The sequence below is a fragment of the Ursus arctos genome, chromosome X (assembly GCF_023065955.2).
Source record: "Ursus arctos isolate Adak ecotype North America chromosome X, UrsArc2.0, whole genome shotgun sequence".
NCBI classification, from domain to species: domain Eukaryota; kingdom Metazoa; phylum Chordata; class Mammalia; order Carnivora; family Ursidae; genus Ursus; species Ursus arctos.
This window is the reverse complement of record NC_079873.1, coordinates 85856089-85881790: the sequence shown is the minus strand read 5'-3', so window position 1 is coordinate 85881790 and position 25702 is coordinate 85856089. Positions and strand designations below refer to the sequence as shown.

General features: G+C 48.0%; 1 protein-coding gene across 9 annotated transcripts in view; it reads right to left on the bottom strand.

Annotated features, from left to right (window-relative positions):
* The window catches only part of TMEM164 (transmembrane protein 164), a 178767-nt gene that overhangs the window by 50619 nt on the left and 102446 nt on the right, over positions 1-25702 (bottom strand). For all 9 annotated transcript variants that reach the window (XM_026478836.4, XM_026478831.4, XM_026478822.4 and 6 more), the window contains one exon: positions 3037-3115. In XM_026478836.4, the coding sequence (XP_026334621.1) occupies positions 3037-3115 (79 nt within the window). The remainder of the gene's footprint in view (positions 1-3036; positions 3116-25702) is intronic.

The window sequence follows — 25702 nt, the reverse complement described above, 5'->3', positions numbered from 1 at the left end:
GATTTTCTTCAGAACATTTTCTTTTGTCCAGCTTCTTTTAGACAGTACATACTACATATAGCATACAAACTAGGTGCTAATCAACTGTTTCTCTTCCCGGTGAGGCTGCTGGTCAAGAGGAGGCTATTAGGATTTAAGTTTGGGGGGAGTCAAAAGTTTTGCACAGGTATTAGGCTGTGCGGGGTGGGGGGGGGCACATCCTTAACCTGCACATTGTTCAAGGATCAACTGTAGTTCCAGAGAGCCAAAGGCAAGGAGCTAGGAGGAGAGGAAACAGAAATTAAAAGGCAGGAGGAAGAAAAGAACAGTGGGGGGAAATGGGATGGCCTGTTTCCTACAGCGGTGCCAAAGGACCGCAAAAACGGAGGGATGGGATCCCGCCGAGCACCACCCAGCCACCTCCAAGCCACAGAAAGCAGCGGGACCTTGCCTTGCAGGAAAACAGGGCTCCTGGCCGTGGGAGGTATCTACAGGAGAGCTGTCTTGCCTTGGGAAGAAGATACTCCGAAGTCAGTTATTTCTGGAAAATTACAAGACTTCTAGGAAAGAGAATCCCCCAACCCCTCAGCTGTTTTGGTTTACAGGGAATCATCACACACACACACACCCCCACTCACTGCAGATCGATTCACCCTCTGCAAGGCCCAGGTCCAAGGCTGGAGACCAAACGTGAAACCAGCCTCAGGAAATCTAGCCTTTTCTCTAAGTGTGCATAATTTCCCCCAAGCGAACAGCAGATGACAGCAAAGAGCCAGAGACGAAGCGGAGGCTTTGCAAGAGCCCAGAAATGGTGACAAATAAATGAGATTATGTTCAGCCAGTGCCCTCTGTCCACTTACCCCACTGTATTACAAGTACAACGCTCTCTTTCCCCCTAGACAGGGACTTCCTGTGGCGGGGAATCTCTGATTCCCGAGTGCAAATGCTGGGCATGTAGCAGGTGTTCGACAAACACGCGGGGAGGGCGGCTGGCTGGAGGGGAGACTCCCAACCGTATGTGGTTAGGAGACCTGCCTCTTAGGACAAGGTGTGTGCGGGAAAAGCACTGGTCTGAGACGGAATCTAGGCCAGGCTTTGAATCCTGGCTCCGCTACTTAAGTCTGGGAGCGAGGTACCTAGCGTTTCTGAGCCCTGGCTTTCTCCTCTGTACAAGGGGCATTTTCCACCAGGGTTGGTCGTGATGAGAAAATGCACAAAACGGGCCTCGCAAAGTATCTCGCACATGGGAAACACTCAAGAAAAAGTTGGTATTTACTGTGGTTATAATTACTGTTAGAGCTTTTACAGAGGCAGCAGAGGAGAGAGGAAAGAATCACTAACAGTGAGAAATAAATTTGAAAGAAGCCTTGGAATCCCTCCTTCCTCTGCTCGGTCCCCCTCTCCCCCGGTGCAGCAATGGATCCAACAGAACGCCCCAGTGGCATCTATCACTTCTAGAAGCTGCAGCTTCCCAGATTGTGGGGTTTTGTGTATGTTGGGGGGGGGGCAGTGGGGATGGCTACCTGGTATTTCCCATGTCAGAACAGTCCAGCTCAGCTACCTAACAGATTTTTATGGGCACCTCAGAGCACAGATAGGTTTAACTAAGAGCCACACACCTTTGGCCAGAACTTGCCTCACATGCCTCAGAAAGTGAGGAGGGGGCGGTTCTGGAGCTCTGAGACAGCTGCCCGCCTGGTTCTGTTCAGAATGAGTGTATCCCTCAGACTTGAATACTACTAGGAAGCTGTTTCCTGTGCCACAGGAGACAGACCTGAAAAATGGCCCACAGCTCCTGGATATTGAGACTTTCCTTAAAGCTTACAGGGGGGAATAGTAAATTGAGAGCAAATTAAGAGGAAGTGCTCTCTGACTTGGGGAGACCCCAAGTGGCTGCACAGGGTAAAAACAGCCTCAAAGAATCCTGAGAGGACTCCTAAGAACGCTGACAGAAACCAGGGCACAGGGGGCCAATCTCTCCACTGGCAGGAGACTCCATGGAGAGCCCACTGTGCCCATCCTCCAGTGTGTCTCGAGGTTGACTGGTCCTTGAGGCTGGCTTAGGCCAGAAGGTCTTGAGATTTGCCAGGATTCCTGAGTTAGAGGAAGCACAACTTCCAAACCACCTTCCGGTGGCTTCAAGGGCCCATGTGGCCTCATGTCATTTTTAATGTGTAGAAATGAAGCCCTCCCTGCTTGAATTGAGGTGGAGGGGGGCTGGTGTCCCTGAAAAGAGCCAGCACCCAATATAGAGAGGCTAGTAGCTGAGACTAGAAGGGGATGCCTTCCAGGAACAGGCCCTTCGGGAAGGTTAGAGCCCTGAGAGGGAGGCCTCCCAGAACTCTTCTAGAAGAGATGGGAACTCCCCTTTCATCTACCACATAATAGAGGAGGGAGGGGATACTTTAAGGGTCACTGTGAGGTCACAAAGAGTTCAGTCAGCTTCCTTCCTGGGCTGTCTCTACCAAGTTGGTGGTCTCTCCCTCATGATGAAACCAAGGTCGTCGATGGTTTATTTTACAAGGTGACCGCTGTTGTCTTACCTGTTTCTTCCTTCTATCCTATGACCCCACAGTCCCTGAACTTCTTGCCCCTCTCAATGTCTTCTTTGCTTCTGGATGGATATAATGAGGAAGAGCACAAGGTCCCTCTCTTGAGAGGGCTGGGGGCTCCCATCTCTCCTTCTACCCTATGCTGCACACTGAGGCAGGGGGAAGGCATAGCGTGAGCAAGTGACAGAATGTGTCTGTTGGGGGGGCTCCATGCAAACCCAATGCCACCACAGACAACAAACCCAAAGCCTAGGCCCTAAGACACACAGTTAGCAGCACCGTGCTCACCCACAAAGGATCGTTCTGAAAAGCCCCCCAGAGTCTTCGTAGGCCTTATCCGTGCCCATCTCCCCACCCCGTGGTATGTGGCATAAGGCATCCTGCAGACACCCAGCCAGGCAGCAGCCCAAGATCCTGGTCAGCACCCAACACACTGCAATTCCACCAAACAGAAGGGAGCGGCGAGGTGTGGCAGGGGCACAAAGGTGTGGTTCGCTGGCCTTACCTCCTTTCCAAAGCAGGTAGATGGGGACCACGTAGAGCATAACATGCTGAATGTAGTAAATCTCCAGTTCGAACGGGAGCTGTAGGGACAGGAGGGGGAGAGGTGTTTCAGAGCAGGAAGCATTCATGTCAATAACTTCTGAAGTGGAACATCCTTACTCTTTGGGACCCACATCATAAGCCTCCCCCATGTGTTTCAGGGGCTCACCTCCCTTTACAATGAGGGAAAAAAGGAATGGAAGGGATAGACACTTAGAACCTAGGCTGGCATCTTCCAAAGCATATTTGGCAGGGATGGTGCTGGAAGAATGTTCCACGAAGACAGCTGGTTACAATGGAAGAAATGTCGCGTTGACTACATGCCCTGGAGAATCACCATGTATCCTGATGGTACAGTGAGGATCTGGGTGGTCTCTGCATCTACAAGACCTGCTCACAGTGGCGTATCTAGTGTCTCTCAAACTTAGTGAGCCAGTGCCTTTTTGATTACATAATCCTAGTATTCTGCGGGATCTACTTGAGCCACAACCTGATGTCCCTTCTGGCTCCTGGTGAGGAGGCGACGGATGGTTTAAAAAGCTTATTTCTCAGCTGACATGAAGAACATGTGGAGTAGGATTGCTTATTCCCATTTTCTGGATTTAAAAAAAAAAAGTAGTTGCTCGGTCTGGCCTGGTCTAGATCCAAGAATAAAGAGTTTCCCCGCTGGATATCTGGGGTCAGTCCAGAGTTAGCCCTACTTTTGGGCGAAGACCAAGCAGCTGGGCCAATTCTGACAATGGCTTGCCAAAGAGAGCAGCCCCACCCTCTCCCTCCCTCCAAAACTCACTCACTCACTGCTGCTCTCCACCTCTCTCAAAATGGAAGCCCCAGATTCCGGAAGCAGAGTGCGCTTTCCACCTGGCACGGGGACCGCGCCACAGAGTTTGGCAGAGGGCAAGGAATGGAAACAGCTGGATGGCTAACTCAATTCTAGAGGAAAAAAAACTTCAGCAGCTGGCAGGAGGCCTGGCCTCTGAGGCTTCCACGGCTCACACCACACACACACACACACACACACACACTCACCCCTAAAGGAAAGCCCAGAGAGACAAGGACACCCAGGGGAAGGGTCAGCTGCCTCCCTGTTCCCTACAAGCCAAGCACAGAACCAAGACTGTGTGCGAATGACAGCCCAAGCCTGCCTTGTGCCAAGGGCTGGAACCAAACGATGGCAGAGCGCCCAGAAAGGGGGCTGGGACGACTGTCGACCCTGAACAGAGAAACACAGGCTCTGGTCCTTGAAAATAAAAGTCCACGCAGAAGGAAAATTTCCCACGGACCCAGATGAGGCTCAACTACTATGTTATGCTCACAGAGGGACATAAAATCCCTGAAAAACAGATGAGGTTCTCCATGGACCACGCTGGTATCGCCGGAAAAGGCCTGATAGCGGCCGTCACCAGCATGAGCTTCGGAGGCCTCAGAGGCCCGCACCGGAGCCTCACAGTAAGAGGATATGGGCTCACCCTCCCATCTGGAATTGGGGGCTGCTTCATGCTTTTTCAACTGTTTCCATATCCGTCAGCCACTGATGCCTCTCGAAAATCCCATGAGGTAGGCAGGCCAAGTATCCCTATCCTTCTTTGATGGATGCAGAAACCGAGGCACAAAAGGGTTAACTGGCTTGACTGTGGTCACCCAGAAAACAGGCAAGGAGGAAATGGTCCCAGGAAGAAGGTTCAGCCCTCTGGCTGTAATCTGAATCTTTGGCTACCTAAAGGACTTGACCTCTCCCTGGAACACGCCTGGGGAGCCAGGCGACTGTCCCCCAGCACAGAGCCAGCCATGTCCTCAAGCAGGACCTCTGCTCGCCTCCCAGACTCTAGCTGCTGTTCACCGCCCCTCCCCCAGACTCCCAGTGTCTGCTTGCTTCTCCCTCCATTCCAGCCTTCCTGGCCTCCTGGAAATCGCACTTTTCCCCTGCGTGTCTAGGGACGCAGTTTAGCACTATGGCTACGAGCCACAATTTGGGAGTCTGTCAAATCTGTGTTTCTAGATTCCGTTATGCCCTTAATAGCCCTGTGGATTCCGGTAAGTCACCTAACCTCTCCGCCCGTTTTGGCACCAGTAAAATGAAAATAATTACACTGTTCCAAGATTTCATAATTTTTATAAAATTTTTAGAGCTTTTTTAAGATTTTTAAAATTTATTCATCAGAGAGAGAGCACAAGCAGGGGGAGCTGCAGGCAGAGAGAGAAGCAGGCTCCCCGCTAAGCAGGGAGCCCAATGTGACACTCGATCCCAGGACCCCGGGATCATCACCTGAGCTGAAGGCAGATGCTTCACCGGCTGAGCCACCCAGGTGTCTCAATTTTTTAAAATTTTTAATATAACAAACATGCATACAGTACTTGTGTGCCTAGAACTAGTAAGCACTTTCTTCACAATCAATTCACCCAGTCCTTGTAACAACTGTGCTGTTTCAACTCTCTCCAGATATGAGAAACTGAGGCACAGGGAGGTTTGTTAACTAAGTATACCCAGCTCCTGCGGTCACAGAGCCAGGATCCAACCCCAGGCAGTCTGACTCTAGAGCTGCTAGTATCAGCCGGCACCCTGCACTACCCCCCTGCTCCCTCCTCTCCTGACAAAGCCTGACACCGCTGTGATCAGAGGGTGTGTGGTAACCCTCCACATGGGAACTGGGCCCAGCCCTTCCCTGTTCACATGCTCCTCACCTTCGCGGCCTGCTCTGGCCCCTGTGAGCCCAGGCCCCACATCATGCTGTGGCCAGGCCTGGCCGACAACACAGGCCTCTCGGCTCCCAAGGCTCTTGTCACTAGCCCTCCAAGGCTCTCTAGGCACCCTGGTCGCAAATCTGAGGGTGGCCGGGAGGTTGCCCCCCAGAAACATTTTCCTTCCTCAGAGCGCTGCCTCACCCCCTATTCTAAGGGTTCCTCACCTCAGAATGCCACGGAGAGTGTAAAACGAGGTGTGGGCACTCGTCAGCCCCAGCAGACAGAGAGGAGAAAGGGGATAGAGGCAAAGGGGGATGTGTGTATGGGGGGGCAACCAGGACAGGAAGGGAGGAAGAAGATGAAAGAGAAGGGGACAGCGTAAGAAAAAAACACCCAAGCGGCAGGAAGAAGGGAGCGGAATGGGAGCAAGAACTGGCCCCTTATCATTTCGTAACAACACTAAGTACTCACATGCCATGCACTGGGTTACACACTCTTAACGTGAGCTATCTCACTTAATCATTACAAGTCTCTGTGAAGCAAGAACAATGGTCATCCCCATGTGACGGATAAGGAAACTGAGGCACAGAGCTGTGAAATGACATCCAAAGAAGAGACAGGGTGGGGCGCCTGGGCGGCTCAGTCACTTGAGTGTCGGACTCTTGGTTTCAGCTCAGGTCATGATCTCAGGGTGGTGGGATCGAGCCCCATGGCAGGCTCTGCACTCAGCATGGAGTCTGCTTGAAAATCTCTCTCCCTCTCCCTTTGCCCCTCCCCCCACTCAAACACACTCTCTCTCTCTCAAATAAATAAAATCTTTTTAAAAAAAGAGAGAGAGATGGGGCGCCTGGGTGGCACAGCGGTTAAGCGCCTGCCTTCGGCTCAGGGCGTGATCCCGGCGTTATGGGATCGAGCCCCATATCAGGCTCTTCCGCTATGAGCCTGCTTCTTCCTCTCCCGCTCCCCCTGCTTGTGTTCCCTGTCTCGCTGGCTGTCTCTATCTCTGTCAAATAAATAAATAAAATCTTTAAAAAAATAAATAAATAAACAAAAAGAGAGAGAGAAAGAGAGAGAGACAGGGCGAGGATGGGGGTAAAGGGCATTTAGCCAAATTGAAGAAGAAAACAGGTGGTTTTCTTTACTGAGCTGGATCCGTCCTGAGTCCCCAAAACTTTCTCACAGAGCCTCCCCCAGCCTCTTTTCCCCATTTCACAAACAAGATCTGTAAAGAGCCATACTTTCCCCAGAAGAAGTTCCACTTTGCTGATTCATTCCTGCCCTACAGAGCTTACATCTGGAACGCTACTCTAACGTACCTATCCTGGTGCCTTTTTAGCTGGAAGCTTCTGGAGGCTTTAGACCAAAAGTCCTACATCACCGCAATTGAAAGCCAAAAATCACTTAAAATGTTTTAAACTACACAGGTCATTAGCTTTCTTCTCACACCCAAGTCAACATCTTTTTTTTTTTTAATCCAAAGAGCAGACTGATGAACGCCAGCAGGCCTCTGGGCTCAGACTGCCTAAAACATGATGGGCACAGACTCAGTCCATGGCAAGAGCATGACCTCCTTTCTCCCAGTGCGCAGCCCTGCCAGCTGCACCACCGTGCTCTGCCATGGAGACAAGCAATCCCATCGTGCCCTCCATCCCTGGTCACCTCAGTCCCCTTAAGAAGCCCCAAACTCTGGGGCACCTGAGTGGCTCAGTCAGTTAAGCACCTGATTCTTGGTTTCGGCTCAGGCTGTGATTCGGAATTGTGGGATCGGGCCCCGAGTCGGACTCCATGCTCAGTACGGAGTCTGCTTGGGATTCTCTCCCTTCCCTTCCCCTCTGCCCGCCCCACCTTACGTGTGCACTTGCAATGCTCTACATAAATAAATAAAATCTTAAAAAAATATAAGAAGCCCCAAACTCCCAGGTCACCACCCAACACCTGAATTCTAATCCCCCCTAATCTGACCTCATCTGCCATCTTCCCTCTATTCTAGAAACTCGTGCAGCCTACCCTCTGGAACCCACTGACTACTCATTAGTGAAATCCCCTGCATCCTCAAACTGTCCTCTGAGCAGTCCCTTCACCTTCTTGCTTTAACAAAAACCTGGTTCCCTTCCCCTCTGAGGACACTGCCATCCCTACAGCCCTCTCAAGTGCTAGGTGGTTTGCCTCCCATGTTGCCTTGTGCCACGGGGCCAGGAGGGGTCCTGTCTGCTCCCCTCTGCTGCTTCTACATTGCTTGTGCTTCCCCGACCATTCTCTCTGCTTCCTTCCTCACCACTCCTCCCCTGATTTCAATCTCACGCCCTTGGCCTCCACCGCCCACCATTCTTCCTGCCGCGGTCACCTACAGACCCTCTCCCCGGGCATTCCCCTTCGTCCTTGAAGACAGTGCCTCCTGCCTCCCTTGCCATTTCTTCCCAACACTCCCGTGTCAAAATTCGTGTGTTCTCAATAGTTAGCGCTAGCCTGTCATGCACCCCACTCTCCAACCGCCACCTCCTACCTAGCCAACTCACCCGCCTCGTATCCGTCTTCCAACTTCACTAGCACCTGGGTCCACTGATCCCACCACCTTTTTATTGCCCCTCACTGACCTGCCGTCCTCACTTCCACACTTGCCCATCAGTCCCTTTGCCATAATCTCAACCCTCCGGACACTCTCCCCCCCTTCATTCTACTTGCCTTGCAAGGCCACATCGCTGGTTAAATCCCACTCTCTGCCTTCATGCCCCTACCCCTGGGTCAGGTGAGCGTGGCTGGAGAACAATATGAAGCTGTATGGTTGACCCTTTAAATTCATGCCTGCAACTTGGGGGCTGGCCCTTAATGCTAACCTATCATCCATCTACATTCCCAAATCCATTCGCTCTCCTCTCCCCCGGACCACTGTTTCACAACTTAACCCACTTTCCTCAAACCTTCCCCCATCCTCCCCCAGCTGATGATATGGCATCCTATTCCATCTGGGGGGAAGGAGTGGCAGGAAAAGAACATTCATAGGCTCCCACCTCCATGTTTCCCTCCTCTCTGCACCCGTCCCCACAGCTGCTTTTTCCTTCTGCTGCTCTTCGGGAACCCCCACCACCACCCGCTGCTGGCCAAGGCTAGTCCCCTCATTTGTGCGCTAGATTCCATCATTTCTTGCTGACTCAAGAACGCTGCATCAGCAACTGTCCCTTTTTTTCCCACTGGCTCATTCCCATTAGAAAACAAGTAAGTTAGAATATCTCTCATCAGAAGAGACAAAAACTCTTGCCCCGCTTCCCCTAGCCCATGTGACTTCTTTCTAGAAACCTTAAATAGCCACCCCTTCTTCACCCCCGTGCCAGGGTGTCAGGAAGATCCTTCGGGCCTCATCTTCCTTGACCCCTCAGCAGCTTTTCATGCAGGTAATCATTCTCTTATCCTTAAAACACTATCTGTACTAGGCTTCTGGAATACCACACTCTGTTCTTCCCCTACCTCAGTGACTCCCCTTCCCAACTCCCTTTAGATCTTCCCTCTGTCCCTCATATTGGAAGGCCCAGAACCAAGTCCTCAGCTCTCTTTTCCAGCAACTCTCACTCACTAGATTATCTTATGCAGGCCCCTGGCTCTAAATGCCATCTGGATACTGATGACTTCCTAACGAGTATGTCCAGCCTAAAAGTCAGGCTGCTACGATTGAAATTCTAGCTCCGTCATTTGGTTACGCTGTACTTTTGGGCCAATCCGTTAAGTCTTGCTGAGCTTGACCTGGCTCATGTGTAAAACAGGAATGATAATAATGCCCATCGCATCAAGTTGCAGTGAAATTGGGTGAGGTAATGCATGTAGGGTTCTTGGCCCAGAGCTGGCATACGATACGTATGAAACATTAACAACTGGCACCATCCTCCTCTTCAGCATTAATCTAGCCCGTTAAGTGGTAAAGGCAAGATTTCAATTCCAGCCAATCAGACTTTTTAAAAAGATTTTATTTATTTGACAGAGGGAGAGAGTGAGCAAGAGAGAGAGAAGGAGCGGGGGGGGGGGGCAAAGGGAAAGGGAGAAGCAGACTCCCCGCAGAGCAGGGAGCCCGAAGTGGGGCTCGATCCCAGGACTCGGGGATCATGACCTGAGCTGAAGGCAGACCCTTAACCGACTGAGCCAACCAGGCACCCCTCCAGCCAATAAGACTTAATGCCAGGCCTCTCTGGGGGAAAAGCTGGAGCTCTTTTTACCTTGTCATCCTGCATTAGCAAGAGCCTCCAGCAAGAGATGGTGGAGTTTGGGGTAGCCTTCCCCATAGCCCGAAGTCACACATCAGTGTATTTATCAGATGACGACCGGGATGACTTTTAGCTTCCCAATGTGATTCACTCTTTGGGCCCATCTCTAGGTGAAAGTTTCTCCCTGGAGACTTACTTATTTCTCAAAGAAATGTCAATACCATTCTCCTCTTCTTACCCATGACAGTCCTATTCTTACTCTCATCCAATCAACAGAAAAAAAAAAAAAAACAAACACTTATTGAGACACTACTACTAGGTGGCAGGGAATGTGCCTGGCTCTGGATATAGAGCAATGATGAAGACACAGTCCCCACTCTACAAGAGTTCATAGTGTAGGCGAGGAGGCGAATGTATAAAGGGGGGAGGGCAGTGTAGCAAATGATCATGGAAAAACCTATAGATAAGCGTGGGCTCTGGTTTGATGCTTCTTTGAAAGTGAGGGAGAGGGACGCCTGGGGGGCTCAGTTGGTTGAGTGCCCAACTCTTGATTTCGGCTCAGGTCATGATCTCGGGGTCCTGAGATCGAGCCCTGCATCAGGCTCCATGCTTGGGGGAGGGGGTGTTTGCTTGGGATTCTCTCTCTCCCTCTGACCCTACCCCCGCCACCATGCTCACTCGCTCTCTCTCTCAAATAAATAAATCTTTACAATAATTTTTTAAAAAACAAAGTGAAGGAGAGTCCTGTATGATGTGTAGTTGGGGTGGGGAGCTCCTGCTGGTGGCTGTGTGCAGGGGACGCGAATGGAGGCAGGGAGACCAGTTAGGGACCAGTAATAGGAATGCTAAATCAAAGTTAAGGCAGAGGCAGCAAGAGAAGCAAGGATGGGCAGCTGTGAGAGGTAAGGGAGCTGAAGCACTAGGACTTGGACTGAATGGACAGGAAGAGGAAAGAAGCGAAAGATGACCCTGGGACTGAGGGCCTAGGTGGCTGGCGGGACGTTGGGGCTTCTCCTGACGTTGGGGCCTATGGTCAAGGAAGCAGACTGAAGGAGACAGGGTACAAGAAAAGCAGCTAGGCCCGTGCTGAGTTTGTGAGGCCAGTGTGCTAGCCTGGCAGGGGAACTCCTACATCAGTGGGATTGTGGGGCTATATCTGAAGGAGGCTGGAAAGTTGAAAGGCAAAGGACATACATGTGTAACTGCATGTTACGATCTATACATGGATATTATAAAACGCTAGCATGGAAAAGTAAGATGAAACTCGAAGGTGCAGAGAAATGCTAGTATTTTCTTTAAGCACCCCCCAGAGCACCTACGCACTCCACTCTGCAGACACCTAGTCCGTGGTCCTCTCAACGAGAGTGTGTGGGTGGAGAGAGATGGAAGTCGTAACCCCCGGCTAGTATCAACAGAGAAATAACTGTGAAGAATAGGACAGACTGGAGTGAGGGAAGGAGCCAGTGGAGAGGGAGAAGCTGGAGAAGCAGGACAGGCCGGAGGCACTGGCTGGTGACAGGTCCTATAGCAGGCATGGGCTGGGACCCGGAGCACAAGAGAAGGATTAGCTTGGGCTCCAGGAGATGAGGAGGGAAGGACGAGCCGAAGTGAGAATAACTGTATGAGGGAGGGATGTGCAGGAAGTCCAGAGAGCTCACAACCATGAAGCTCGTGCTCCACGGAAAGAGATTTGGTGTTTCCAGAAGAGTCCATGGCTGATGATGAGGTACAGAGTAAGAACAGGCGGCTACAAAGGGCGGACACTGGTCTAAGCTCAGCCCCAGACTGCAGAAACCCAAGAGCACTCAGAGACTCAAAAACGATCACTGCTTACGGTCTGAATGTTTGTGTGCCCCTCCCCCAAGTTCATGCCCTGATGTGATGGTGTTAGGATGTGGGGCTTTAGGAGGTGATTAGGTCATGAAGGTGGAGCCCCTGTGAATGGGATCAAGGCCCCTGTAAGAGGTCCTGGAGAGCTCCCGAGCCCCTTCCACCCTGTGAGGACACGGCAAGAAGCCGGCGGTCCGGAAGAGGGCCCTCAGCCAACCAGTCTGGCACTCCGGTCGCAGATTTCCAGCCTCCAGAACCGTGAGAAATACATCTCTGTTCTAGCGGCTAGTCAGCCTGTGGTATTTTGTTACGGCAGCCTCAACAGACCAAAACAATAATCCATCTCCTTTAGCGGGGCAAAGGAAGGCTAAAGGATGCAACCCACTCTTAACTGAGGCTGTTGGTAATGTTCCTGCCAACCGAGTTTGGCTTTGGAACACTTTGTCTTCATTAACTGACCACAGACTTTTCCTGTGGCCTACCGGTGCCACAAACTCCTTGGGACTATACACTACTTGTTAGAGGAGCCACAAAAGGAATATCCACAACCTAAAATAAACCACAATCTACTCATGGAACAGAATACCCTGCCGCCATTAAAAACACCAAGGTGCCATGAGAAAAGTCTGGCAAAAACAGAACGCGGAAGAATCTGTAAAAAGACTGGCCCGGATTCGTCAAAATTTCAATGCTATGCAGAGAGAAGGCAGGGGATGTTTGTAGATTTTAAAGAATAAACAAAAACTGAAGAGATAGAACAGTCAAAAGCAATCTTGAAACCTGACTGAATCCTGATTACCATAAATAAATAAATAAATAAATAAATAAGGGCATTCTCGGAAAGACTGGGGAAATTTCAATATAAACTGATTAGCAGACAGAGTAGACAGTATTATAGCATTGTGGGTAATTTTCTTGAGTGTGATCACAGTATTGTGGTGGTACAAGAGCCCTTCTTTAGCTTTGTTCTTGGGAGCTGCAGGCTGAAGTATTCAGAACTCAAGTGTCAGGATGTCTGCAACTCTGTTTTGAAAAAGAAGAGACTGTGCTGGAAACAGGATATGGAAAAATGTCAGTTGTTAAATCTAGCTGGAGGGCATGTGTCGTTGTTCACCATACTATCATTTCAACTCTTCGCTATGAAAATTCCAACAATAAGAAGTTGGGAAATTTTAAAAATTTAAATAAATTTAAATGAGGTAAATTTGTACAACTTAGTATGGCAGAAATCCTAAGATATAGTAATGGGAAGGAAACACAAGGTGCATTCATTTTGGGAAGCAACTGGTCAATATTTACCAAAATTTTTAAATACCCATTCACTTTGATTCACTTTAAGGAATTTATACTAACAGAGACACTTGTATTCACACACAGAGCCGTATCCGTAAAGACGCGCAACGCAACGTCATTTGTAATAACAAAAAGTACATAATAACAAAACAGTCAACTGTCCGTTAGTGAGAGAGTCATCAAAAAACACTCTGGAGGACAAACTATGCAACCATTTACAAAAAAGGGAGGTACAACCATTTGTCGTTAAAACTGAGCAAATCTAGGGGCGCCCGAGTGGTGCAGTCATTGAGCACACGACTCTTGGTTTCGACTCAGGTCATGCTTTCAGGGTCATGAGATCAAGCCCCATGGCATGCCCCACACTCAGCACAGGGTGGGCTTAAGACTCTCTCCCTCTTCCACCGCCCCTCCCCTTGCTCGCGCTCTCTCAAATCAATAAATAAATCTTTTTTTAAAATGAGCAAATCTACATTGTACAAAGCATAACCCTTTTTGTAGAAGAAAAAGGACAAACTGGTATTTGTGCCTTCAGGTGAATGTAAAACACACAGTGAAAGGACTGGAAAGATACTGAGTAAACTGGGCAGGGGACAGGGCTGAGGAGGAGAGGTTGGGATAGGGGAGACTGTGACTTTGGATTTGATAGACGTGTATAGCTGAAGCTTTGTAACAAATGAACCCATTCATTTATTAAGCATGAAGCTAAAAGTTTTTAAAAGTCAAAGAAAAGGTCAAAAGCGGAATGTACCGAACTGTTAGCAGCAATGGCCTCTGTGGAGGGGGAGGGGAGAACTTTCACGTTATAGTCTCCTTATCTCTACACTGCAGGAATCCTTAACCAGGAGGGTGCTATTAGGGAAGATTAGCGTGAATTTTTCTAGTTTCTATGAAACCCCTCTCTCAGAGTATCTGAGCATGTAAAGAAAATAACACGTAACATAAGGGGAGTGGGGGGAGGGTCTATAGACCGCCCCCCCCAAATCTTTGTTCTCACTGTATCTTCCCTTATGAGCCCCCCTCCAGCCCTAGTAAAGACAGCTGCCCACGGCCCTTCCGAGCACGATCTGATGTGGAGAGAGGGAGTGGTGAGCGACAGGTAGGGGGGAGACCAGTCCCTCGTTCGGGAGTCCAAACACTATCAGGGCTGTTCCTGACTCCCTCCTTGGTGCTAAAAGCCCTCAGGAGAGCAGAACAGAGTTGTGGTTGTCAGGCAGCTGCCCCCAGCCAGCTCCCTAATGTCAGAACGAAAGATTTTTGACGATTTTTGACCCATGGAGAGATGCTGTCTGCTCTGGTGGCCCAGCTACTTGTGGAAGTGCCTTTTGGGGTATGAGATACAATAGCCGAGAGCTGCCTGCCTCGGCCAGGCAAGCCCAGAACAGAACTTATACTAAGTGGCAATCTGGGGTCAGCCAGCCATTGGGTATGCTGCAAGGCCTCCCTTAGCTATTCCCTTTATCCGAGATGAAAATGATACCCACTAGCTCTTGGTCCTTCTCCTACCTCTAACAGACTCAAGAATTAGTTAGGAGGGGAGTAGGACTTAGGAATTAGGAGGACAAGGCGGAAGAGGAAGATAATGATGCTCATAGTGGCGTGTACGTACTAACTCTCATGGGCTGAATTGTGCCCCCCACCAATTCATATGTTCAAGTCCTAACCCCTCCCCAGTACCTCAGAATGAGACCATCTTTGGAGACAGGGCCTTTCAAGAGGAAATTAAGATAAAATGAGGTCCAATCGGTGGCGTCTAGCCTAACGCCTGCTGTCCTCACGAGAAAGAGGAAATTAAGACACAGAGATGGAGAGCGAAGCCCATGGGAAGACAGCCGAAGAAGACCGCCATTGCCATCTACAAGCCAAAGAGAGAGGCCCTCAGAAGAAACGAACATTACTGACACCTTGATCTTCGACTTCTAGCCCGCCAAACTGTGAGGAAGTAAGCTTCTATTGTTTAAGCCTCCCCGTCTATGGTATTCGTCATAAGGACACTGACCAACCATATACTACTGAGCCAGGCCCTGTACTAAAGCACTTCACGACTATGAACTCTTTCTTCCTGACACACTTATGATGGAGCTCCTACTGCCATTCTCCAGTTTTAAGAGGAGGAAATTGAGGCGCAGAGAGGTTTTCTTCTAACAGCAAGGTACTAAGAATGACCAAATGCCCATCTCAAGAAGAACGGAGGACATTGTGGTCTATTCATAAGACGGAGTGCTATGCCACAGTGAAAATGTGACTAGAGTTATATGCAGTAACAGGGATGAATCTTAGTAATATAATGCTGAAGAAAACAAAGCCGAGAAGACTATATACAACATAATAACATTTTCATGAGGGTCAAAAAAAAAAAGCAACTAGAATACACAACATAGTATCATTTTTATAAGGGTAAAGAACAACTAAAATTAAATAATATCTTATGTAGGAACATATGTGTGTGTGTGTGTGTGTGTGTACGTTCATATGTACATCTGAGAGAGAAAGACAAAACTTTTCAAAAGCAGCAAAGGAATAATAACCAAAACTCAGGTTAGTGGTTCCGTCAAGGTGGGTAAGGAGGTAGGGAGCAGGATGGGGGGAGTACAGACAGCTTCCGTCTGTATTATCAATGTGGCTGGTTCTTGGGTTGGGTGCATAGCAACTGCTTCTCACGTTATGCATAAATAAATAAAGGCATCCGTGAAGAAAATTAAAGCAGGCCATGCATGGACCAATGGTGGAGTCTGCTAGGAGTTAAGGATTAGAAATATGACTACCACAATTGTGGGCACCCCAGGTGGGTTTAGAAAGAAAAGGGGGTGGGGGTTCAATCAAATAATTTGCCCCAGGTCTCAAGGCTTATTAAATGGCCGCGCCAGGATGGGAACCCAGGAAACCTGGCTCCAGAATGCATGATTTTGACCGCGGTTGTCTGTCTATACTCCGAGCTGTTCCCCTGACAGAAAAGAAATGGTGTCTACTATGAAACCTGAAGGCCTTACCCTACCGAGCTACCGTGAAACAGGCACCAGGCACTGAAGAGGACCCAGGGGGCCCTGAAGTCACTAAATCCACACTTACTACTTCTTCAGACTGAGCTAAAGCTGGAATTTTATGTGGAAAAAGGAGAGAAGCTTTGAGTACACAAGAAGGTATTCTGGGACCTGCAAGTCCAGCCCTGAACACATTACTTGACTTTCTACTCAGGGAGGGAAAGTAAATATCTGTGCAGCTCTCTCTGGAGAACTCGGAGGACAGGCTAAGGAGAGAGATTGTTCCAAAGGCCTGCAGAGGAGCCAGGACGGCTGCAAGTCAACAGACAACCAGCTTGTGTGCGGAGGCCAAAACGCGCTGGCAGAATGGCTTTCCCGGGGCTGGGCCTTCTTGGCTTAGGTGGTGTGACAAGGGGCGCCATGAGGGCCTTCTGTACCACTGACAGGACCAAGGCGTCATTCTCCCCTGACTTGGGTTACAGATTCCACCCAGAATAAGTAAGCCACGTAGAGCGGGAGGTACGAGAGGTCAGGCGCTAACTTCCGGTCCCTCATGAGCCCAGGTAGCCTGGGGTACCATCTGTCAATACTTTAGCGCCTTCAAAGGACTTGAGCATAAAATGGCTTGAAATAAGACCAACCCCACACTAGCATGAGAGCAGAGAAGGGGACAAAGGCATCTGACACTTGGTTCTCAGCCCACTCAAAACTGCTCAAGGGCACTCAGCACCCAGTCCACCGCCCCCACCCCCACCACCAACTGAGCAGAGAGTATGTTTAGTATTCTACTCTTTGGGGGCCTGTGCTTGAAGGCAGCCAGTGGGCCAGGCAGCCATTTGTAAGACAGGCGTCCCTGCCCTGCTGCTCCTCACATCTCCCCCCGACCAGGCTTGTCACCTTTGCCACAAGCGTAAGTGACGTTCGTGAATCTCTAAATCAAAGGCAGGTGAATGTCACGTGTCCCCTGGAGGCCACCAGAGATGGTACTTGACCACCTCCTGACATAAGCAGACTCTGCTCACTTCTCTCCCTAGTTCTGGTCTCTCTTCTGTTTCTCTGGCTCCTCCCAGGCTCCAAGCCTGCTCCTGGGTTTTCTATCAGCACTGAAGGATAATAAATTTTGACTCGCGGCAACTCCTGGCGAATCTAACACACAGAGAACACGCAGATCCTTTCTTTTAATCACAGATTTTTAGAGGAAGGATCTTCTTTGGACCTACTGGGATGAGGCCCAGCATTCTCTACTTTAATAAAGCTCCACATGGTAATCTGGATGGAGGAGCCTTTAACCTATCCTTGGAGAAATACTAGTAGGCCAGGCTCCGAAAGTCTAAGTGGTAGGTGTGAAACTCAGAATAGTTTCTCATAGAAATGACTGGTAGTTCCCTGGAAAATGCACTGAGAGGGACAGAGATATGACTAATATTCTAAACAACAATAAAGATAATGAGAACAGGAAGTAATTAATAATTAATGGTATGTAGTACTTCTCTGCCAGGCACTGTCCTAAGTACTTGATATGTATTAACAAATACTTGTTTGTTTGTTTTTTTTAAAGATTTTTATTTATTTATTTGACAGAGATAGAGACAGTCAGTGAGAGAGGGAACACAGCAGGGGGAGTGGGAGAGGAAGAAGCAGGCTCCCAGCGGAGGAGCCTGATGTGGGGCTCGATCCCAGAACGCTGGGATCATGCCCTGAGCCGAAGGCAGACGCTTAACCGCTGTGCCACCCAGGCGCCCCTTAACAAATACTTGTAACAACTATTATTAGATTGTTGTTATAATCCCCCCTTCTCAGAAGAGGTCACTGAAAGCACAGAGATGAAGCGACTGCCCCAAGGTTAGTTACAGAGCCCGGATGTAAGGCAGGCAGTCTAACTCCAGAGTTCACGTTTTCAGCCTCTGACCTACCTTACCTTGTGTGCTGAGGTCCCTTACAGGACAGAGGCAGCCCTTAACTTTGAAACTTGACTTACAAATGACTCAAATCCATGAGGTTTTGATCTCCTGCTATTGAAATGTCCTGCCTTCCCTTCCCACCATGTGAGCCCAGACCTGGACTGTTCTAATTACACTGCATGGGAACTCATCAACACTGGAATCTACCTTCATGATTCCCCCAGACACCGACCCATTCATTCATTCATTCATTCAATCAATCAACAAATATTTCTTGAGCACCTGCTATGTATCAACTATTATGAACAAAATCTGAACGCTCTCAGCCCTCGTGCACTTTACGGTCTACAGCCAACTCACTCTAAATGCTGATTTCTGGCATTTGGAAGGACTCAGAAATCCAAAGATGGTTGAAATCTGTATTCCAAGGGCTTATGTGAGCTACATGAAGTGTTAAAGGGACTTCCTGATACCTCACAGAACTTGGCACAATACTAGACTGACAGAGCAGTAGGTGTTTATCAACTTATTTAGAGATATGGTCTGAGAACAGACACATGGCCAAACCCACGAAGAGAATCAGAACATCCTCCTGACTTCCCCCAACAATAAGGACACTACCAAGAAAGCTGGAAAACAAGACCCAGACTTCCAAGACCCAGACCTCTTGGGCACTCCATCATAGACAGGGTCCCTGGAGATCTCCCTCTAGGGGAGCCTGCGGTCACCGGGTACGGCTTTGTGTTGTCGTTATTCCACCTACTGAAACTGATTGATGGGAACGCAGTCCATCAGGGGAACAGACCAGACAAGGTGGAGCTCCCCCAATCCTGGCTAGAGAGTGGGGATCGCAGATCTCCCACCATCCTTCTCTCCTAGTTCCTTGTCCCTTCCCGCATTGGCACTGAGCACAGAAGGACTGAAATTCAAATGCAGCTGGAATGACAATTCTTGCTTAAAGGCCTACTCGGTTCAAGGAAAAAAAAAAAAAGAATCTTCTCTTGGTTGCCACCTTTGGCACTAGGAGTTGGGTCTTCAAGCACACTTAAACACCTTGCCAGGATCAAGTTCGAGGTGGTATTTTCTCTGGACAGCTCTGGCCACTCATGTGCCATCAGCGCCCCCTGGCCCTTGCTCCATGGGAAAGCGGCCATCCCTCCTCTCAAGACAGGGCCCTTCCCCTCTGGCCCAAGTTGCAACTGACCTCTGGCCTAGTTTGGAAACTGAGAAACAACAGTTGCATGCAGTGAATGTGGCATGAGGCCCAAATGGGAGTGGCTCAATTCTTTCGACACCATCTAGACCAATGACAAACTGGCCTCTTCATAATCAGTCACATCTCGAACACCCAGACCATACAGAACCTCGTGTCCTCCCACCCCTTCAACACATACACAGATCCCCAAAGCCCTCTCCATGAATTCCTGTTCCCACTGTTTGTGTCTCAGTTTGGGCCTCAGGAAAATGGAGGGGGAGAATGGTAGTTAATGTCTACTTGGAAGAGAAGTCTGGAAAGCAGAGAGCCATAGATAGGCCTCTTTCCAAGCCAAAGCAAAGCCCAAGCTCAGCAGAAGTTGTCCAGATGGCTCCCAGAGCCAACAGTCTGTCACCGTCACAGGGCAGGAGCTGCTGGGAGCCCACAGTTGAGAGTTCCTTGTGCTTGGAGACACACTGTCCTTGGTAGAGGGGAGAGGTGTGCTCCGGGTCAGCAAGAGGAAGCGAAGCAGGACTCCCCTGACCCTTCTGTCAGCCCACCCTCTGCCCCTACGGAACGGACCCCAGAGGACAGCCTGTGCGTCAGGTGAGAAGCAGGGAGTAACCAGGCAGCTTCTGAAAGATTCCTTCTCTTCTCTTCCTCTCCATTTGCCCACCGAAAAGCCATTTTAAGTTGCTGTCATCTCAGAATAACACGATCCTGGTCTATACAGACATGTTTCGCTTCTCTAGAGCCCACTCACCCCCTCTGCCACCCACAACCTATTTTGGGCCAACATAATTTACGATTCCCAGAAATGTCTGAGAAGCGGCGTACACACTTCTGGTGCCAAAGCCTGGCCGGTTTTACAGATTTTCATTTAGCAGGTGTCTGTTGCTAAATCAGTAGCAGCTGCTAATTGCTTTTCCTCCCTCGAACCTTCAGACAGAATGAAACATCTGGTGTTCTCTCACTTTGGGTTAAAATCAGATACCTTATCATTCCTCCTTTGGGTTCCATTTTTATTAAAAAGCTTTTCAGCTGACGCCTGGAACAGGCCGCACACCAAGGCCACCTCAGAAGACGGGGGAATAGTCCAAAGGACACCACCACCACAGGACACACCTGCCTCATGCCTCCAGACCTCATGCCCAGCTGCAGGGTTGGGGGGCCAGTCCCCACAAGGTGGAGCTTTAAGCCCATAACCGCCCAGGGAACCAGGGCCTCGGGATGGGGCTGGTCACCAGAAAGCGATGAGAGGGTGGGAATGCTTAGCCATGCGCACTGACCTCTGGGAAAGGGTGGCTATGGGTCAGGCTCTGTAATAAAAACTCCTGAACAGCAAGAGTGGATGAGCTTCCTGGCTGGTGAATACACCCACATGCCAGGTGAACGGCACACCCTCCTTCCATGGGGACAGAGGCTCCCTTGCTTAGAACCCTCCTCTTCATCTGTCTGCCCACCTGTGTCCTTCAAAGAGCCCTTCTAATCAACAGGTAAACATCAGTCAATGTTTCTGACTTCCGTGAGCTGCTCTAGCAAGTACGTCGAACCTGAGGAGGGGGTCATGGAAACCTCCAATTTATAGCCAGTCAGTCAGAAGCACAGGTGACAAGCTGGACTTGTCACTGGCACCAGAAATGGGGGCAGTATCACAGGACTGAGCCCTTAACTTGTGGGATCTGATGTTCCCTCTGGGCTGTGTCAGAATGAGTTAAATAGCAGGATACCCAGCTGGTGTCACACAACATCTGTTTGGTGTGGGGGATTCCCCCCCCCCCAACATACACACACACTGAGCATCCCATTCAGTGCTTATGTAATAGGGGAAGCAGAAAGAGCACTGGTCTGGGAGTCAGGAGACCTGAGCTCCAGGCCTTAACGCTGTTGCTCACTGACCATACGACATAGTCGTTCCCCTTCTCTGGGCTCTATCACGTGCAATATGACGTAGGTAGATTACCTGAATTTCTCAGGACCTCCCAAGCTCGAAAGTGCTAGGATCCAGTTGATTTTTTAAAGCAAGTATTTGAGCTTTACCTTGACTCCTATAAAATTTCCTTTCTGTTCTTCAGGTGCTACCTGTCAGGATGTTCTGGAATATTGAAACTGTCACCTGACCTAGCCATCTTTCCCAGCTTTGGGACACAAGCAAATCTGACCCTTCGGGGAGTCCTCTGTGCCTTGATCTGAGTTGCCACCAACTCCGTAAATTAGTTCAACAAACGGTGAAGCCCTGTAACTGCACTGTCCATTACTGAGACCTTCGTTTTCTCTAGCTTGTCTAGCTTAGTTCTTGGGAAAATGACTTACCAACACCCAGATTATACTCTGGTTTCCCCTAATTAACATTGGAGTAATCCTATCAAAACAAAACGTGGTAAATTTCACAATAATGTATTTTGGGGAACCTATGCTGGCTCCTGGTCCTGTTCCATGTGGCCAGAGACCAAGTGCCTCATACGATGTTCCTCAGTTTGGCTGGAGGCTCTGATGAATCTCCCAGATCTAGAACACCCAGTATTTAACCTTTGCTCCTTTCAAAACTCAAAATAACTATTCAACCTTACTTTAGGTCACCTCACCTATTTATACTCTACGAATTGTAAAATTTACCTGCAGTGGATTTTAGGATTTCGGGTCCTAATTTTTTACTTTCTTTTTTGTTGAGGTATAACATACCGTAAAGTACAAAATACCTCAATTTTTGTCAAGCCCTATAGTTTAGGCCTCAGTTACAACAGCTGGATCCCCGATCAGGAAGGCCTCCATTTTTTACCATGTATGTTCCACGCACACCTGCTAGAAGATAGGTCTCCTTAAAGGACAGAACGATAGCAGAACGAGAGCCGAGTAGGACTGAGCTGCCTTTGCTCCTTTGTACACTGTATTGGTCATTTGCTTCCTCTCAATCTTGCTTCCCAGGTCTTCTGAAAATTTCCCGTGCACACCAATCTCCAGGGGAGCTTGTTAAAATGCAGGCTATAGGTCTACGATGGGGCCCAAGACCGAATTTCTAGTAAGTTCCCAGGGGAGGCCGATTCTGCTGGCCGGTGGACTACACTTTGAGTGTCAAGGACTTGGGATACAGTACGGAAGGTGGGGTGGTGGAGGGAAAAGAGAATGGGCTTTGGAAACAGAAACATGGGTTCTAATTTGCAAGTTGGCCACTCACTAGCTCAATGCCTTTAGGTGGATTACTTAATCTCGTTGTTTCTGCAGGGGAGCAAACTTTGCCACCCCAAGATATGCCTCTTTGGCAAATAGGTTATTCTAAGCCAGTTATTTTGAAGACAACTGGAGACAAAAAAGCAACTCTGAAAATGGAGTACGTTACCCTTTGTAAGAGACATTTACATCTATTACGGTGGTCTGACCTGACTCATAGACCTACACGAAGCATTCGAGCTATTCTGTAACCAGCTGCTGTTCCATAAGCTACTAATATGCCAGCACTGAAGTATCATTTCACTTGCCTTTAATTCTCTCAGGGCAATGCAGTATCACTGTAATTTAAGAGAAACTCTATTAGCTTTATCTGTTCTTCCAAATATGCTTAAGCTTTCATATTTTAATTTGAATGTAGATGACTCTGAGCCCCTGAAGTATTACAATGCCTCCTTTGGGACGAAGTGACATTTTCTCACCTAAAGTAATTCCAAACTTTGAATGACTAAGTAATTCCACATCAAGCAATAGCCTACCAACCACAGTTCTCCAATAGTAAACATTTAATAAAGGTCGCTGAAGACACCTCTTCAACCTGATAAGGGCATCGGTGAAAAACCCACAGTTAAAATCCTACTCGATGATGAAAGACTGATGCTTTCCCTCTAAGACGAGGAAAGACAAGGATGTCCTCTCTTGACATTTCTATTCGACACTGTACTAAAAGTTCCAGCCAGGGCAACTGGGCAAGAAGAACAAATACAAGGCATCCAGATGGGAAAGGAGAAGTAAAACCACCTCTATCTGCAGATGACATGATCTTATCTATAAAAAAAATACTTGAAAAATACACACACACACACACACACACACACACACATATTAGCAGTAATAAATGAGTTTTGAAAGGCTGCAGGATACAAGATCAATTCAGAAAAAATGAACTGTATTTCTGGAGTAGCAAAAAGCAATCTGAAAGTGAAATTAACAATTCCATTTGCAATACCATTAAAAAGAATAAAATACAGGGGCGCCTGGGTGGCTCAGGTGGTTAAGCATCTGCCTTCGGCTCAGGTCATGATCCCAGGGTCCTGGGATGGAGCCCCATGTCAGGCTCCCTGCTCAGCGGGGAGCCTGCTTCTCCCTCTCCGTCTGCCCTGCTCATGCTCTCTCTTGCTCTCTCTCTCTTAAATAAAAGAAAATACATAAGAATAGGTATAACAAAAGAAGGGTAAAACCCATGCTCTAAAGACTAGAAAACATCATTGAAAAAATTAAAGAAGACCTAAATACACAGATAGAACACATCCTATGTTCGCGGATTGGAGGGCTTAATATTGCTAGGAGAGCGATATTCTTCAAACTGATCTACATTCAATGCTACCCCTATGACTGCTTTGCAGAAATTGACGAGATTGACCCTGAAATTCATATGGAAATGCAGGGCAACAGAATGGCCAAAACAATCTTGAAAAAAATGAACAAATCTGGAGGACTCACACTTGCCGGTTTCAAAGCTTTCCACAAAACTACAATAATCAAGACAGAGTGATGCTGGCATAAGGAGAGACATATACATCAATGGGATAGAACTGATGGCCCAGAAATAAACCCTTACTTTTATTTTTGAATGAGTTTTGACAAGGGTTCCAAGACATTTCAACAGGAAAGAATTCCACCACAAATGGTGCCAGGACAACTAGATATCCATATGCAAAAGAATGAATTTGGACCCCTTCCTCACACTACATATAAAAATTAACTTGAAATGGATCATAGACCTAAATGTAAGAGCTACCGCCATGAAACTCGTATGAGAAAACAGTCATAAGACTTCGTGGCAGTGGATTAGGCAACAGTTTCTTAGACAGGATGCCAAAATCACAAGCAGCCAAAGAAAAATTAGAGATTTGACTTCATCAGAGTTTAAAGACTTTGTGTTTCAAAGGAGACCGTAAATAAAATGCAAAGACAACCCACAGAATGGGAGAAAATATTTCAAATCGCATATCTGATAAGAGTCTAGTATCCATAAGAACTGTCACAACAATAAAAAACAAATAACCCAACAAAAAATGGGAAAGAATTTGAAAAGACATTTCGCCAGAGAAAATATACAAATGGCCAATAAATACATGAAAAGGTGTTCACCATCATTCATCATCAAGGAAATGCAAATCAAATCTACAGTGACACATCACTTCCCACCCACTAGGATGGTTCTAATTAAAAAGGTCCAACAATACAGAGTGTTGGCGAGAATGCAGAGAAACTGGAACCCCATACACTGCTGGTAGGAATATAAAACTGCACAGCCACTTTGGAGAGCAACCTGGCAGCTCTTCAAAAGGTTAAAAAACAGAGTTACCATATGATCCAACAATTCCACTTCTAGGTATCTACCCAAAAGCTGACATTACAAGAATGATCACAGTGGCATTAGTCACAATGGCCAAAAGGTGGAAACAACCCAAATGACCATCAGGGGATAAATGGATAAACAAAATGTGGTGTATCATGCAAAGGAATATTATTCGCCCATAAATAAGAATGGAGTACTGATACGTGCACCAACAACAATGGATGAACTTGAAATTTTATGTTGAACGAAAGAAGTCATTTAGAAAAGGCCACAAATTATATGATTCCAATTAAATGAAATGTCCAGAATAGGCAAATCCATGAAGACAGAGAGTCGATTAGCAGTGGCAAGATCCTGGAGAGGGGAGAGTAGAGAGACACCACTAATGGGTACTGGGGGTCCAGGGCAGCGGCCCCAAGATATGCCACAGTAGCATAATGATTATTTTAAATTAAAGTTACTTAAGAAACAGCACAAGAAAACTCTGACTCCCCGCCTTTTGTCTCCAGAAAGCGGGAAATACATTTTCCATGTGACAGGTACCTTCCCTGCCCCAGAAAAGTAGAGAGACATCCTTATCAGCAAAGACAATGAATCCAGAGCCAAAGAAGCCTATATAAACCAATTTTATTACTTTTAGTAATTTACTACCCCAGCCCAAATTCTGTTTAGAATTCCTTACAAATTAAAGCTCTCAAACATAAGTTTTCTTTGTCTCGTCAATTCCTTACAAATTTATGGTTTCTTTGTCTAAAAAGTATAAAAGCTGCCTCTTGGTCACTTCCTAAGGTCCCATATTTATGAGACCTCTGTATGTACTAAGGAATTTTTTATTCCTGTCAATCGTCTTGCGTCAATTTAATTCTTAGACCAGCCAGAAGAATACTGAAGGTGGAGTAAAATGTTTCCTTACCAACAGGTATACAAAGAAGCTTTGGGGGATGACAACAATGTTTTAAAATTAAATATAGTGATGATGACTGCACAACTCTGGGAATACACTAAAATATTGAATTGTACATTTTA